This window comes from Protopterus annectens, chromosome 8.part1, assembly GCF_019279795.1.
Source record: "Protopterus annectens isolate FY-2018-M chromosome 8.part1, PAN1.0, whole genome shotgun sequence".
Classification (NCBI taxonomy): domain Eukaryota; kingdom Metazoa; phylum Chordata; order Ceratodontiformes; family Protopteridae; genus Protopterus; species Protopterus annectens.
The window spans coordinates 444,165,162-444,183,163 of record NC_056742.1 but is presented as its reverse complement, the minus strand read 5'-3'; the positions used below and the strand labels follow the sequence as shown (position 1 = coordinate 444,183,163).

Below are 18,002 nucleotides of genomic sequence, written 5' to 3'. Positions count from 1 at the left end.
GGAGGCAAGAGCCTTTGCCAGAAGCCTGAATCCCAAGGGAGACAGATGAAGGCCATCTCTGGCAAAGCATCATAGTCTGTCAATCATGTCTTCCCAGGCTGTAAGGTACTGGATCCCCTTGGAATGACACCAGAAAGTAAGCCAATTGTTAGTCATTTTCTGTTTCTATTGAGGCATCATTCTGGGTGATGGTAGGATGCTGCTTAAGGCTAGGGACATACCTGCATGGGACACGCTTTCAGCGAGCTCAATCATGTCTCTCTTCATGTAGTCCAGAGAGGTACGTCTCAAGTCATTCACACCAGCAGGTCTCTTGAAGAGTCATTCAGATTTGTTGGACTGTCCTTGATTTTGGGTGATTCAAATGTTCGTTCTGGAATGCCTTTGCCATTTCTTCTGTGGTTAGCTGAAGTGTTTGTGTGGTTTGCATTGCTCTGAATATCGCTCATCTCGGACTGCATTTAAATTTGATTTGAAGCTCTTTATTTGAGGTTTGATCACTTTTATTTTGTATGTACTAGCATTACATTTGTTTTAAATTTTCTGTTATGTTGGAGTTTTAAGGGTTCTTGTTTAGGGCCAGTTAAAAAATGTTACTTTAACTACCCAACCAGAGAGTGGAGAACCTCTTCTAGCCCAAACATGAATGGCCAGAGATTCCTCAACTTCATCAGTGCCAATGGATTGGATCAGCTGGACAACACCCTTTCGAGCGGTGAAAATATCCTGGACCTGGTCCTAACCAACATCACCCCTACAGTGTCATCCTCCTTGGTAAGATCCACCCATAAAGCTATCTCCCCTGACTACTCCTTTGTCAGGGTCAAACAAACCTGATCTGAGGAGATTGTAGTCAGCTTTGGAAAAGCTTTTTAAGTAGCTTCACAGCCACTGTCCCTTCATTTGGAACTAGCACTAATGTCCAAGCCTACACCAGCAAACTAGATCAGCACCTACATAGCTGTATGGAGTCTGCAATACCTGACAGGACCAAATCATATTCAAGGAAGAGTTAACCTGTCTAGTGGACAACAGCAATAAAACTCTATAATAAAAGGAAAAAAAATGCTGTCCAGGACCAAGAAGGAGCAGGTGCCAAGTTGGAAGCAATCTCTCCTTTGTCTGAACAAGCAAATACGTTCACTGGTGAAATCCTCTAAGGCTAACATAGTCCAAATTGGCCACATCTACTAAGAACAATCACAAGGCCTTCTTCACATATGTCCACAATCTCAAAAGTAACACCCAAATCTGCTCTGAACTGGTGGTCAAGAACACCACATACACAAACACCAGAGATATAGCCAACCTGCTGGCAGACTGGTTTAGTGAAAACTTCACCCCCCTCGTTCCACCATCAGTAAATCAGAACATCACCAGGGAGCAGGCCTTTAATGCCCTCTCAAAGGTAAAAAAAAAAACCTGCCTGCATGGGACCCTATAATTCACAGGCTAGCTGCCAGCTCCATTTGGCAACCTATTCAACCAAAGCCTGAGCACCAGCTTCATCACAGCTGAATGGAGGACAGCCACCATCATCCCTCTACACAGAGGTGGAGCGTCCACTGACCCAGACAATTATAGAACCATGAACCTAACCAGCCTGACCTGCAAGGCCATGGAATGCACCATCATGGACTCCACAAACAAGGACACTGGCAACCTCCAAATGCTTAACCCCACACAGTTTGGTTTTGTCAAAGGGAGATAATGCCTGTTAAACTTGATCAACTTCTTTGAAACAGTCACCAAAGCCAGTGATGAGGGGAAGGTGGTGCACACCGCCTACCTTGACCTAGCCAAGGCCTTCGACACTATTCCTCATGTGGCATAATAAACTCTCCCAGCTAGGCATCAAACCTGTATGTTGCCAGATGGGTAGCTAACTGTCTCACTGATAGAACCCACTCAGTCGAAGTAGGGGAAGCTACCTCTAGTAATAGACCCATAACAAGTGGTGTACCCCAAGGATAGGTCTTGGGGCCTGTACTGTTTGGGATATACCTCTCCAAGGTGTAAGCCAAAACCAGTGGTCTGAGGCTCACCAAGTTTGACCAATGACTGGTGCCAGAAGCATGGCCTCAAACTGAATTCCAAGAAATACATCCCTATTCTCCTCTGGGGGGAAATAAAGCATCCCCACTAATTATCACATTAATAATCTACTAAGCATGCAGTCAGTTGTGAGGGACTTGGTCACCCAGATTGATAGCAACCTGACTTTTGACCATCACATTGCCTCTGTTGTACGGGAGGCTTTCTACATGGCCCACCTCATAAATAAAGATATTTCATCAAGGAACAAGGAGGTCACAACATCCCTGTACCCCACCCTTATCAGACCCATTATCTAGCACAATGCCCCCCCCCGGCATGCACCTTGCGAAGCACATGCAGCAACTGGATAGACCACAGAGGTTCCCAACAAGGAAAATCCAGTGTCTCAACACCTAACCTATACAGATTCATAGGTGGGTACTAGGCCCAAGGGTCTGCGAAAGTGTAGCCAGCAAGGTACCATAGCTTACGCCACCCAAGGAAGTTATTTTACTGTGCCACTGCCCAGCAGAGAGACATAAGTGATCCCTGGGGTGTATTTCCTATTTCCCATCCACTCATCAAGATTTTTCTTGGAGTGCTAATGAAGAACTTTGCTTGACATAGATGGGTAGCTTGTTCCAGAGTATAGGAAGTCTATGGGACAGGAATCTATCCCTCCAGCGTGTCCTGTTTATTGTGGTGACAAGGTTTAGGTCCCTAGAGCGTGTAGCTCGGAGGGATTGGGATTTCTTTAGGTGTAGCATGTCCAGCAGCTCTGGATTTGACATAGCTTTATATGTTAGGCTGAGATCACCTCGGAGTAGGCGATATGCTACGGAGTAAAGCTAGTGTTTTTTGAGGCGGTCAGTGTAGGGTATTTGTTTGAGGCCAGTAATCCTCTTCATGAGGTACTTCTGTGGCCTTTCCAGCTGCTGCAGATGTCTTGTGAGGTACATTCCAAAAGGGGCGTTGTACTCTATAATGGGTCTGAGTGATGAGTAGTGGGGAACAATGACCTCTTTTTTTTTTCCTGGATGAGAACCCTTTTATGATGAGGTGTGCCACGTAGAAGGACTTCCTGACTACTGTGGCGATGTGACTATCCAAGGAGAGACTACGTCCACCTGGGTCCCAAGGTCTCTTATCACACATTCAGAGTTAAGTAGATTGCTGCCTATGTAGTAGTTCATGGGTACAGAGTTTTTACCATAGGGGGATGACACTGCACTTTTTGGCATTGAGCTTGAGGCCATGGCTCTGACACCAGGCATCTGTCTCAGTGAGGCCCTTCTGTAGGATATCCACATCATTTGGGGACTTGACTATGGCTCCAATTTGCAGTCATCTGGCTAAAAGCCCTGTTCATCTACTCAGTCTTGTACAGACTGCTCAGTGGTGACCCTGTGTCTGTCACACAAGGCCATCTCAGACCCAGCCTTGGTGGAGTTGCTGCATATCCATAAGTCAAACTCCACTCGCGCAACCTGCATGCAAGGCCTTAACCTGATCTCTGACATTAATAGAACTTGCTGGCAGGAGAGATTTGTGTCCCAAAGGCTCCCCCATCTGTGGAATAGACTCCCTCTCCATGTCAAGCAGAGTACTTCTCTACCCCTCTCCAAGATATATATATCTGTGTGTATATATATATATATATATATATATATATATATATATATATATATATATATATATATAATATGGGTCTACTTCAGAATGTCGACTGTTCAGAATGCTGACTTTCATATGGCCAACACCATATGATCGACATTCCGAAAGAATAGCACCATTTGCCTACCTGCAAACACAGTAAAACAGTGTTATGCAGGGGGGCAAGCACCCTCCACCCCCCACACCCTCTGCTGTTTAAATAGTCTCACTCCAAGATTGCACTACAGTGCAGGAAAGGGAAATCTCCCAGTCCCACACTGTAGCGGGATCTCTGCTATCATTTGTCGGCCATTCAAACGTTCGCTCATATGGTGCCGGCCCTATGAGTTATTGGGACAGTCACTTTGGAATGTTCCATTGTCAGTGGACTCTGAGATATTGCCACTTGGGATTTCCCCTCCTACAGTCCCCAGATTGCCTACTGTTTCATCTGCTCCTGCACTTGGATTTTGTTCTCTAGCTGGATCATGCTGTGACATGTACTTGGTTGGAAAAGTATACCTAACCTATGCACCTGCCAGTTTCAGTACTTTTCTGCTAGTTGTGGAGCTCAAAACTTAATTCTGACTTTCATTATGGAAATGTTTTCGCTTTTGATGCTTAAAAAAATGTTGAGCATTTGCGTGGTCACCAGCTGATGAGCAAAGACTTGCACTGCATTGCCTCTTGGAGGTGCATTATCGAGAGCATTGCTAAGTGCCAACAGTTAATCATATCTACCTGACAAAACAAGGAGGAGCTTTGCACACTGCCTGTCCTTCTTGCATAGTGGGTCAGGTTGTGTGCACTCAGTGCTAGAATTGACAAGAGTTATAATGCAGTGTAAGCAGATGGAGCTTTTCTCCCCGGGCCTCCGCTGAAAATGGGTATTAACCAGTCAGACTTTCCTGGTAAACAGACTGAGTTCTGCCTTGTTATAGCAGACTAGGTTGCAAGAGCATAGATTGATGGCTAAGGGTGCTGAGGGCAAACCTTGCTTACACCTTTATTAAAGTCATTCTGCACTTTTAGCAGCTATGATGGCAAGTGCCTGCTGGGATTGTTAGCTCTATTCCCTCATTTCCGAGCAAGTGACGGAAGCTTCAGAGTTTACTTGAGTGGCTTGCACTCAGTCATTGCAATTGGGTCCTGAGGACTTCTCCTCCTCAGAATCCACCCCAATGGGGTGGTCACTCCAGATACGGCATTTCAGAGGCCCGGCCTGTGACATTAGACAGTTTGATGTGGTAGGACCTTTCCTTACTGTACAATACCATTAGGAAATATGGACTGATGCCATAATCCTTGCAGAAGATTCTCAAGTCTCCATCACCCAGTCTTAATACTTGCCCATGACATGCTCAACCCCGTGCATGTCAGTTGTGTGTGGACCCTCCTGTTCAGGTGCTATGGATAAGGGTGGGTCTGTCTCCTTTTGTGCTTTTAGAAGGGGAGTTAGGACACTTGGAGTCACTGATATTTGAGATGGCAAGCCCTTGCTTTTTTTTTTTTTTTACTACCCCCCACTCTGGGCTAGCCCATGAAGTCTACCATGGGTTGACCTATGGTCCATTAACCTTCCCTTCTAGGGGCACATCATAGAATATCGAGTGAAGGAGGAAGAACAACCTGAGATTATACTTCTGCATGCCTCTTCACAGAGCCTCTGGTCAAGGACACCACTTTTGCTGCCGGAAATTTATTTAAACTGCTTTGTCCTTACTTTCTCTAAACCCCTAGTAGAATGGAGTAAGATCTGTTCCCCCAACATAGGGCTGATTCCTGTGTAATCTGTCATTTTGGACACCATAACACCTTTTTTGTTACCACTTGATGAAAAAAAAATCGAGACACTGAACAGATTAGCCAAGAAGGTGTTTTCTTCAGCCGTTTTGAGGCATTTATGTGGCCTTTGTATCCACTTTCTTGACAGGCACATCACTTAGGAAAGCATTGCCCCCACCCTCTTGTGTGCGGTCTTTGATCTTCAATGGGTATTATAACTTAGTAACTGTGCCCTTACCTTCCTTTCTTGGAGAAGTGAGCAGACATTGCCTTCTCATTCCCTTCCCTCTCTTTTCCAGTTGTTGGCCTGTTGATTGCAACCATGTCATCTGAGTCATAAACATGGCTTTATCCACCTATGTTGCTCCATTCTTCCTACCCTTCTGTCAGAGCAGAAAGCAGAGAAGGAGCACTTTGTACAGTCAATTCATGTTCTTCTGAAACCTATTACACGAGTTTTGCTGCCTGCTAGTGTTCAGTCCTCACATGGCCAACTGACCGATTTTCTTTGTGTAGAGTACAAGTAGGCCAAGAGAAGCCATCATTAAGGCAGCCATCAGGAGTAGTGTGAAGTTTTCCTAAGCAACTCTGTCCCACATGCTTGCAATGGGCTGACCTCTGAACATGACTTGCTTCTGCAAGGAATGTTGCCAACAAGCAGTCCTGCCAATAACGCACAGGAGGTGGTTTCTCTAGTCACCTCCAGAGACGTCTCATCATGCCGGTGCACTGCTCGAGTGCCTGCAACAATCTCCCCACCCCCAACCTCACCCTGTAAGAGAAGCAAGTGGTCCATGTTGGTTAACTGTTTTCCCATCCTTCCTGGCTTCTCCATTGTTGGGGGAGGTAGTCAAGATGTGGTCATCTGAGCTGCAATCAAGGCTCCATCTCTTTTCACCTTGGAGCCAGGCATTATTTTAATTACTTTTGAACAGTCATCATCATCTTCTTTTGGCTGTTCCAGTTAGGGGTCGCCACAGCGGATCACCTGTTTCCATTTCTTCCTGTATTTTGCATCTTGCTCTGTCACACCAACCACCTGCATGTCCTCTCTCACTACATCCATAAACCTTATCTTTGGCCTTCCTATTTTCCTTTTAACTGGTAGCTTCATCCTTAGCATTTTTTTCCCAATATACTCAGCATCCCTCCTCAGCTCATGTCCAAACCAACGTAATCTTGCCTCTCTGGCTTTGTCTTCAAACTTTCCAACCTGGGCTGACCCTTTAATACACGCATTCCTAATCCTGTCCACCCTCGTCACACCCAGTGCAAAATCTTAACATCTTTAACTCTGCCACATCTAGCTAAAACTCCTGCCTTTTTGTCAATGCCACTTTCTCCAGCCCATGTAACTTGGCTGGTCTCACTACCCTCTTGTAGACCTTCCCATTCACTCTTACAGGTACTCGTCTGTCACAAATCACTCCTGACACTCTTCTCCACCCTGCCTGTACTCTCCTTCACCTCTCTTCCACACTCACCATTACTCTGAACTATTGACCCCAAGTATTTAAACTCATCCACCTTCGCCACCTCTACTCCTTGCATCCTCACCATTCTTCTATCCTCCCTCTCATTCACACACATATATTCTGTCTTAGTCCTGCTGACCTTCATTCCTCTTCTCTCTAGAACATATCTCCATCTCTCCAGGGTCTCCTCTACCTGTTCCCTACTCTCACTACAGATCATAATGTCATCTGCAAACATCATAGTCCATGGGGACTCATGTCTGATTTTGTCTGTCAACCTGTCCATCACCATTGCAAATGAGAAAGGGCTCAGAACTGAATCTTGATGTAACCCCACCTCCACCTTAAACGCATCCGTCACTCCCACTGCAGACCTCACCGCTGTCACACTACCCTTGTACATATCCTGTACCACTCTTGCATACTTCTCTGACACTCCTGACTTCCTCATACACTACCACAACTCCTCTCTAGGCACCCTGTCACATGCTTTCCCTAAAGTCTACAAAAACACAGTGCAACTCCTGAAATTCTCTGTACTTCTCCATCAACACCCTCTGAGCAAACATCGCAACTGTAGTGCTCTTTCTCGGCATGAAACCATACTGCTTTTCACTAATCATCCACGTCCCTTCTTAACCTAGCTTCCACTACTTTCCCATAACATCATGCTGTGACTGATCAGTTTAATCCCTCTGTAGTTACTACAGCTCTGCACATCACCCTTATTCTTAAAAATCGGTACCAAAACACTTTTTCTCCATTCCTCAGGCATCCTGTCACTTTCTAAGATTTCATTAAACAATCTGGTTAAAAACTCTACTGCCATTTCACCAACACCTCCGTGCTTCCACAGGTATGTCATCTGGGCCAACAGCCTTTCCATTCTTCATTCTCTTCATAGCCATCCTTACTTCCTCCTTGCTAATCCATTGTACTTAATGATTCCCTATCCCTACGTCATCCAACCTTCTCTCTCTCTCATTCTCTTCATTCATCAACCCCTCAAAGTACTCTTACCATCGTCTCAACACATTCCTCGCTTGTGAGTATGTTTCCCTCATTATCCTTTATCACCTTTACCTGCTGCACATCTTTCCTAGCTCGGTCCCTCTGTCTAGCCAATCGGTACAGGTCCTTTTCTCCCTCCTTAGTGTCCAACCTTTCATACAACTCTTCATATGCCTTATCCTTAGCCTTCGCCACCTCTCTGCCATGCACTTTATCTCCTTTATACTCCTGTCTACTTTCTTCATCTCTCTGACAATCCCACTTCTTCTTTGCCTGTGTTCTCTTCTGTACTTCCTCATTCCACCACCATGTCTCCTTGTCATCCTTCCTCCATCCCTATGTGATACCAAGCATCTTTCTAGCCGTCTCCCTTACTAGCTGTGCTGTAGTTACCCAGCTGTTTGGTAACTCTTCACTGCCACCCAGTGCCTGTCTTAATTCATCCCTGAACTCCACCTCACAATTACCCTTTTTCAGTTTCCACCATTTGATCCTTGGTGCTGCCCTCACACTCCTCTTCTTGATCACCAACGTCAAACCACCATCCTATGCTGCCTAACTGCACTTTCTCCGGACACCACTTTACAGTCTCCAGTCGCCTTCAAACTGGCCCTCCTACACAAGATATAATCCACCTGAGTGCATCTTCTTCCACTCTTGTATGTCACCCTATGCTTCTCCCTCTTGTTAAAATACGTATTCACCACAGCCATGTCTATCCTTTTCGCAAAATCCACTACCATCTGACCTTTTGCATTCCTTTAACACCATATCTATCCATCACTTCCTCATCCCCCTGTTCCCTTCACCAACGTGTCCATTGAAATATGCTCCAATCACCACTCTCTCACCCTTGGGTACAGTCATCACCACTTCATCCAATTTACTCCAAAATTTTTCTTTCGCATCCATTGCACACCCAAATTGCGGAGCATATGCACTAACAACATTCATCAGTACACCATCAATTTCCAGCTTCGTAAACATCACTCTATCCGACACTCTTTTCACCTCCAAAAACACACTTCACATACTGTTCCTTCAGAATAACTCCTATGCCATTTCTCCTCCCATCCACACCATGATAAAACAATTTGAACCCACCTCCGATACACCTAGCCTCCATTTCCATCTGGTCTCTTGCATACACAATATACCAACTTTCCTTTTATCCATCATATCAGCTAGCTCTCTCCCTATACCAGTCATACTGCCAACATTCAAAGTTCCGACCCTCACTACCACAGTCCTAGCCTTTCTCCTCTCTTCCTGCCTTCGACCATGCCTTCTGCCTCTTGTCCTTCAGCCAACAGTAGCCCAATTTCCGCCAGCAGCCTGTTAGCTAACAGTACTGCTGGCGGTCATTGTTAACCCGGGCTATTGGTGTCAAATATCAAATGCTGAGGTGGCAGATCCAGCCACTGCCTCACTGTGCTACCGTCATTAATTTAAAGAATATTGTATTTCCAGGGTCCTTATTAAATTGCCGAACGTTTCAAAGTTAGAATGTCATATGGTCGGCACCATATGATCGAACTTTGAAAAGTTCAAAGGTGAAAGGCAATGGCTTCGTACGTGCAGAATGGGATAATTTCCCTTTTCTGCACTGGTGTGTGGTCTCGGAGTTGGTATATTTAAGTAGGGTGTGTGTGTGTGCAGGGGGGCTCTGCTCAGTGTTAAGGTAAGTTTTTTTTTTTTTAATATGTATTCGAGGTTTCAAGTTTCGCTCATATGTTATCGAACATATTGGGTTTGAAATTTTGATGCTGCGAATATATAATATTGACCCGTATTTCCATGATATATGTCTGTATTAGAGATGCGTACTGTGTCCTGTCATGGAGGTCATATGTCTTCATAATCCGTTTTTCAGATAATACAGTTACCTGTCTTCCGCCTGATAGTCCATTCATGCTTTCCTTTTAGGAATGTACACTACCTTTCTTTGGACTTCACATAACTTTTAATGAAATAGACCTATTTCTGCTGCTTGGCTGTTTACACCTTCCAGGACTTCGTTCTAATTACAGATTTTGATGTATGTATTTGTCCTTTTCTTTACTAGTATTTAGAGATGTAGTTTACAGAACTTTTTAACCTAACTTTAAGATTGTGGCAGGGTTTGATTACTGCTGAAGAGTTCCAAGTAGCTACCCTTCTTACTGAGATACTTGACAGGGCTGTACAGTGAATATAAGCAGGCCAGAAACTGTCCTTTACGTGAACTGCAACAGTAATGATGTCTGCTGTAGATGGTGATGTACTTTAAATATGGATTACAGTAACTGACTCCATTCGTATCAGCTGTTTCTGTGCCTGAATAATACAAAATTAAATAAAATGGGAAGTTCTGTACCCCAGGGATCTACAACATTGATAATATACCCCTAAGACTTGGCCCAGTTTGGAATTTGGGAACTTATTTAAACAGTGACCTAATTTTTGACCATTGTATCCACTGTTGTAAAAGTTCTTTTGTACTGCACAACTTATAAACAAAGGATTGTGTCTAGATCTAGTTTTGTCATTGTCCCACATTAGGCAGCTTTTACTATGTCAGTCATTTAATATATTGCCCCTTTTGGCATGTAATTGTGCAAGCACGTGCTATAGCTGGAATGTCCCAGAGATGCCTTACTAAAAGGATACAAGGCCTAAACAACATGTCCTACATGGATCAACTCAAAACCTTGTCACTATGCTGTGTATCCTACAGACTGCTAAGAGGTGACCTGTGTCTGGCATGCATTTCATTCTCCGACCCATTACTGATGGACTTACTGTGCGTCAGCAAGTCAAATGGCATCAGAAATATATGGTCTACGGAATCTAAACCTCTTCTGCAATGTCAACAGAACAATTTGGAGGCACGTGTATATCTCTGAGGATATTCCTCCATCCACATAAAACTCTGTCACTGTTGGCAATAATTCCCTCCACTCATTATGGGTAAGCTGTCATGTAACACTCACTGACACCCTCTTCCATCCACTACTTCTAGCCATGCGCAGCTAATCTGCACTTGGGTCATAGGGCTATATTCCTGTACGTCACAATGCTGGGACAAAGGCCTACAGAAGATTTGTTGAAACATTTTTTTTTAATCAGGGAGTTTGGCTGTGTTTTTAGATTACTTCATCCAGCTGTCACACCAATTACCCTTCCCACCCGCCCGACTACTTTTCATTTGCAACATAAACTGTAATGTAGTAAAGCTTTCTATTCAATTTAACATCAACTGTAAGTAGTTATGTTAGTGTTATTGTTTATTTGCCCAGTATACATATTTTTAGTATAAACCTGTTAGTGTATTGTAAGCACTAAATATAAATTTCTGTTTGTAGGTCATCTTGTCCAAAAATTCTCATTTCATGACTGATGTGATTTGCCTTTTCTGTGTTGCTTGTATAGTTTCTAGCAGTCATGCTGCTTTTGAAGATGGGACTTAACTGTCCTTGCATGGACACTGTGGTACAGATGTATTTTGGACATAGTGGCTTGCATACTTTTGAGCTTTACTACTGTATAGAAGTGATATCCGTATGTTGGCTCTTGGCTTTCTTAATTTGTTTTTGACATCATATTTTTCTTATTCTGTCTCTTTAGGTTTGAGAGACCCCACCCAAAAAAGGCAAAAAATATGTAGAGAAGCATCTTAGTCTGTTTAAGCAGCTATATTTAGTGATGCACTTATAAAATCATTGTTCCTAGATTTTCTAAATGTTGCGCTGCAGGGCTCCCATGACTCGTACTCTAATAAAATGACAAAGCAGCTTGCAGTGTCTGTGTGTACATTTCTTTTGGGACTTTCTCCAACTCTGCCTAGGCAGGTAAACCTGATTGGTCCTTCTCAGGCCAGATCAGTTGTATGTAGTGCTGCAGTTTGCACAGATGAGCTTAATTCTGCTAAGTACCTGCTTAACTAATCACCTTTCATTTGTCCTTATGGTTTATTATTGAACAAGCACTATATTTTGAATGTTTAGTGAAGGAGATGAAAAACAAACTGGAAACCAGTTACCTGAGAATGGTGCAGTACTTCTGAAGTGTGTCCGTAAGTGCCATGTTTTTGTTTTTTTGCTGGATTTTGGAGCAGATGTGTAGTATACTGTCTGCAGTATTTGCATTAAAACCATGAAATGTCACTTTCCTTGTTGCTCATTTTTCATAAAATGTTTCATTACTGCTTTGTCATATTCTACTTTTGTTAGTCAGTGTGACCGTTGGAATGCAGTCTGTGCATAAAAGTAATTTTGTGTTACTGTTAAAAACTGATGGTTTTTAGAGCTGTTTAAAATTTTTTTCTTGAGTTTTGAATTTGTAATTTGTGCTGTGGCTGAATGTGCTAACATACTGTGGAAGAGTCGCTTTGAAATGTTTTACCAGTGGATAGCTAATCAGAGAGAGAAAATTACCTTTTGGTGACTGGGCTAGTTCGATTAGGTTGGTGCTCCTTCAGGAGATACCTAAAGTGGTAGTCATACTGTCTACGGAGAATTTGGCTACTGCTCTTTTGAGTAAGTATCATATGATCTTTTACACCCACGAGTCACCAGCTCCTGCAGATGGGGCCTCTATTTAACATGCAGTTAGAAGGATGGAGTAGTCAAAAGTACAGCACTCTGTTATGCTGCATTAGTGCCAATACTGGAAAATGAGTCCAAGCATTGGAGTTCATCCCCGTTATTATGTTTTCTCAGTGTGCAGTACCATAGTATTTCAGTGGAAGGGCAATTGATGTCCCTTTTTTTTTTCCAGTGAAGTAAGCTCTTAAATAACTGACTAAATGACTTTGCATGTATATATCCACACACACATACACACACATATAAAATGTAGATGTATGTAAAAAGTTGTATAGTTGGTAGACAATGACACAACTGAACTGTAAATTTTGAATGAGAGGACATTTAGTCAAATGCTTGAGTGACTTGGCTGGTTAACAAAAGTAACTGGTGAAGCTGGCATTTTGTGTGCTAGTGTGTGTGTTTGTGTTAGGGTAAGGGTTAGGTAAGTGGGCAGTTTGTGTGTGTGAGATTGAGAGATTAGGGTTAAGTTATGGGATCAGTGTAGTGTGCTTGTGTGTGTGTGTGTGTGTGTGTGTGTGACCTGTCTTGTGTAGTGATACTGTTATGAGAAGGACTGTTGAGAGTTATTGGCAGGCTTAGTATGCATTAAGGTCGAAAGCCCCCCCCCACGTCTGTCCTAACATGCATACCTGCAGAAAGCCCTTCCCATAACACTGTCACTACTGCAGTTCAGACAAATTTGATCTGAATGTGGCCAAATTATAGGTAGTATATTGGAAAAGGAAAATTTTCTTTTATTGATGTACCAAGTGTCGATGTTTTGCACTGTTGATATAATGGTTCACATGTTTTTTTCAGTGGCTTGAGGGCAGTTGGTCGAATGACTAGCTACGTTATCTATTTGGTCAAAACATTTTGGTCGATGCAAACATTTAACAGGTGTGCATACCTTTCCCCAGGGGTTTTATGATCTCTGAGTTAGTATATATAATTATTAGGGGGTGTGGAGCCAAGCAGCCTTCCAGCATGGGAAGGGTGCATGGAGGTTTGCACCCTCAAAACCACTTGTATTTAGTTTACTCCACTACAGGGCAGTCCCCAGAGCATGTGTGGAATGTGTTGACATTTGTTGTTTAGACATTATGGTGATATTTTGCATGTCAGCATGGTTAGTTCAGTCAGCTGCCCTATGTGTATTTAAATATAATCTACACACAGACACACGCATGCTGCATAGAGTATAAACCCATTAAAGAATACTTACTTTGATCCATTTTTTTTGAAAAATAACTTTGGAAAAAATATGCTTTTTTGGTCTGGAATTGTCATCCAGCTAGCAACTATGCAGTTTTGTCACAGTTAATGGGAAAATTGTCATAGAATCAACCTGTTTGCATCCTAAGTAACTTTTAACAAGAGTCTGCTGTTTGCTGTTATGCTTGTATGGTGACAGTGAAAGAGGAGTTTAAGTACCTGGTACTTAATATTTTTTCTGCATACCTGTGGGCTCTGTTGTAAGTATCTTTCTTCCTTGGATATGCTACAAAATAAAAGAATTGTTGCAATTTGGAAAAAAATAGATTTTTTTCTCCTCTACTCAATGGTGAATGATATAAATGCAATGTTTTTTTAAGCAAATGTTAATTATAAAGTTAGATGTAAAAGCACAGAGGTTTCTTTAGATAATGAGTATAAAACTGTGAACCTGCAATGTAGTATGGAGGCATATAACCAACAGAAGCTTTTTGGCTACACTTTCTTTGCTGCCCGCAGACTATCCGCCTCCATCCAGCTAAATGGCCCATTCTTCCTCCATTACCAGGGCAAGCGGCAACTTTGAGTTACCTTCATTAAGATGGCCATCAGAGGTGATTTGTGTTTTTACATATTTTTGCCATAATGTCCATGGGCATATACAGCTTAGCATGAGGGGCGGAGCCTAGCCATGGGCTGACCATAAGGGATATTTCCTTTAATTTTATTGAACCCCAGTTGTTTGGGTTGCTATCAAGGCCCCATTCCTTTGCACCATGGAACCAAGGTTTATTACAACACAAGTAATTTCTGTGGTACATCATTGGATAACTTGTCATTTGCTTAAAAATCGCTGCTATAAAAACTCTGTAGCAATGAGCTAAGTGGAAGTAGGTACCAGTTGGTTTCTTTCTCTGGGTAGGTGAGCTCGCCCAGCCCTGCATAACCTAAGCCCATGAGGCAAAAACAATTTAGTTGTGTTGAAGTGTACTGCCTGGGAAGTATATTGTAAATGAACACATTGAAATGCACTTACACTGAAGCTGATGGTTATTTAGGGTACAGAGTAAACTACCTAACAAGTGTTGGTGCATTGTATAGAGTACATGTAATGAATTACCAGTATTTATACATAGCGGTTGTGTCTGTAGTAATAGTTCATTTGTTATGTATTGTGGCAAGATGGAGCTGAGTAAGGAATAAGGCTGTCCGGTGTCAAGCCTGTATCTCAGTAGCTTCTGCGGTCACACACTGGTGTGTGTTTTTAGCTGTATGTGAAAGATGTGAGATGTTTTGCCTTATGAAGCTTCACAGAGCAATTTCCATGAGGCTGTGGTTGTTTATAGAAGATATGTTTGCGGTAGCTAGTGTATATGAGGTTCTTTGTAATTGTAACTTATCTTGATTCAGCCCGTAAGGGATATGCCTGATCAGTAATGATTTCACAGTGACAGATGAATAACTGTAGGACATAACATAGCAACATCCTAAAATGTAAATAGAGAAAAAGAGCATTAAACCCTTTTGCAGGCGGACATGCATTTAGACCCCATGTATTAACTCTGAAGTCATACTGCCTCAAATTACAGGGTGTACTTGGAGCAGCTTAGCACCCCTTGCGTAAATAAATTGTAAATGTTACAATTGCTTCCGCTCAATGTACATTTTTTTATTGTACCATGATTTGAGATTTTAAATTTGTATTGCATGTTAAGTGAATGCACAACTGTTATGAGGTTCATATTCATAATTTTAAGCTGCTTACCTTTGCCAAGTAGCTGCATGGAGTTGTAGATTTAAATTTGTGTGTTTGACTCACTTTTTTTTCCCCTGAAGTGCTTTGCAGTAGCCATAAAATACGGTTGTTATTGTAAGTAAAGGTCTCTTGGATTATTTTTGTGCGGAGTTAGTAAGACCGTTGCTCTGGGATACCACTTATCTGTGAAACTGGAATTTGGTAGGCCAGCAAAAGGCAGGAAGTAATGTAGGTATTAGAGCAGGGAAGTATGTGATAATAGTATAGCCCATAGAGGCAAAAATGAGGAAGATGTGTATGTTCAAGGAGGGGGTGAAAATTGTAAACAGTGATGTACTCTAATAGGATTGGAAAGGTAAACTGACTGTATTTGGGGCTCAGTCAAATTGAAATGGCAACCCAAAATAAATTGGCTGCAGTGAGGATAGTAAAAGGATGTGAATAGGGAAGAGGTTACAAATTTAAGTACTGTTGGTGTGGACAGCAGTAAAGCTGAAGGTAACAAGGATGAACTTAATAAAGAAGATAAAAAAATACAGAACAATGGCATTTGGAATTAAGGGGAAAAAAAAGATATGCCTCATTAGGTAAAAATGACAGTGTGGTTTTGGCCATATGCCACCTGGAGATCCAGTTTCAACTAAGTGAGCCTTGATGTTGTGCAGAGAATCCATCTGTGGGACACACTTAATTTTCCTGACTTTGGGAAGGCAAGGATGTGCGTCAGAGTGCTATGTTTTATAGGAACAGTGTTTGAAAGAAAAACATTTGATGTATGTTCTCGACATATTATCATGAAATAACTTTGAATGTACATAACATTGGAACCACACACACACACACACACACACACACACACACACACCAAGTGTTTTTGCAAGGGTGTGGATGGCCGGTATTGCCTCACTGGCTTTATTTAGGTTGAGTAGGTCTTTATTTAGGTTGAGTAGGTCTAGTAGCAAGCTGCTTAGCTTCCTAGAAACTTGACAGCTGTGGTCCTTTGTTTAAATTTATAGGCACCCATGTGTCCTTCAAGGTCCCTTTTAAAAGTGTGAAGGAATTGTCCAGCAAGTTCAATCCAAAGATGGTGTATCCTCAGACTGGTAAATTTGTTGCATATTCTGCTTTTGATAATGAGCATTTTAATTTGTTTGCCTTTTTTGCATATATTGGCCCTCCCACTGCTTCTCGTTAAACTGCTCTGAAAAGTGTGAGTTTTGCTTAATGGCCATGAAAATTAGATGTGTTGTGTGATTGGCTGAATAATACCCAAGTTAGAATAGTTGCATGGGTTCCTGTAATAGCTGGTGGGGGAATGCTTGCTTTACTTATCCTGAGTAGAGAGGCTCTTTTGCTTATCACATGGGTGTCACCTAGCAAAAGCACTACATATTCAGCCCAGAGAGCTGGAGTCTAGAAAGTCAGTGCTGCTGTATACAAGAGACATTCAGCATGCGGAGGGGAACTCAACTCAGCAGAGCTCAAAAGAACTGCCACACCAGAGGGGTGCTTCACTTGGGTCCTTAATAGCAAGTAGTTAGGCAGTTTAAGCCACTTCAAAGTCTTAAGGGTACATTGGTTGCTTTGGTGGTATTTGTAGGCGGCAAATTTTGCAACCTTATTAAAGCATGCATCCAGTTTTTTTTTTTTTTTTTTTTTTTTAGCCAGAAGTTTGGTTGGGATGGGTGCACCAGATGAGAGTGATGGGAAAAGATATGTAGTTGCAAGAGTGGTTCTGGGGGTGTTAAGATGTTTTTATATCCGTAGAGTATTCCCAATTTATTTTGAACATGCAGATCAAACTTAAGGTCATCATCTATAATCACTCATTTGTATGGGAGACCACAATTTCCATTTTTAGTGAAAAGATTTTGAAATTCACTTTGTCAGATGTGTGATTTGAGGAAAAATAACAGTTACTGTTTTTATGGTTGAGTAGTTGGGTATTATGGAGCCATTTCTCAACAGAGGAAAAAAACGTATTGCATGTTAAGGAGGAGTTGCACATGTAAGGGTAGAATCATCAGCATATTGTATGAGAGAGACTGGAACTGTGGAGGTATGGAGTCGTTGATAAAGATATCAAAAAGGAGGGGACCAGGAATAGAGCTTTGGGTAACACCAAAGCCTGTCTGTTATAGCTATTGAACCACAGTATTGAAGGGGATACTCCAAGTTTGAGTCAGTTTATACAGAGTTTAGGGTGATAAACTGTATCGCAAGCTTATGACAGGTCAAGGAATAAGGAGGAACCAAGTTTACCTAAGTCCCTATATTTGTTTATCCATTAATGAAGGGGGGGTCAGTAGTTGGGACTGTGTGTTGGGTGGCTAAGAGCCATAATTTTAGAAGCAGTAATGTAGGAGTTCCTTATGAATTGTTGAGAGAGGTTATAATGTTATAGTAGGCCAAAAGGTAGTGATGTCAGCTGTGATACCACCTTTATGAATTTTTTCTTAAGTGAGGGTACATAGGATTTCGATATTGATCTAATGCTAAAAA

At 42.3% G+C, this 18,002-nt stretch overlaps 1 protein-coding gene across 4 annotated transcripts in view; it reads left to right on the top strand.

The window, feature by feature from the left end:
• LOC122810396 (solute carrier family 12 member 4-like) overlaps positions 1-18,002 on the top strand; it is a 2,349,234-nt gene that overhangs the window by 579,858 nt on the left and 1,751,374 nt on the right. The window contains exon 1 of one of the 4 annotated variants that reach the window (XM_044082000.1): positions 11,925-12,015. The exons of the other annotated variants lie outside the window; for them this stretch is intronic. Coding sequence (XP_043937935.1) covers positions 11,940-12,015 — 76 coding nt within the window. The 5' untranslated portion in view covers positions 11,925-11,939. Of the gene's footprint in view, positions 1-11,924; positions 12,016-18,002 lie in introns of those variants that run through there. 4 annotated transcript variants of the gene reach the window in all.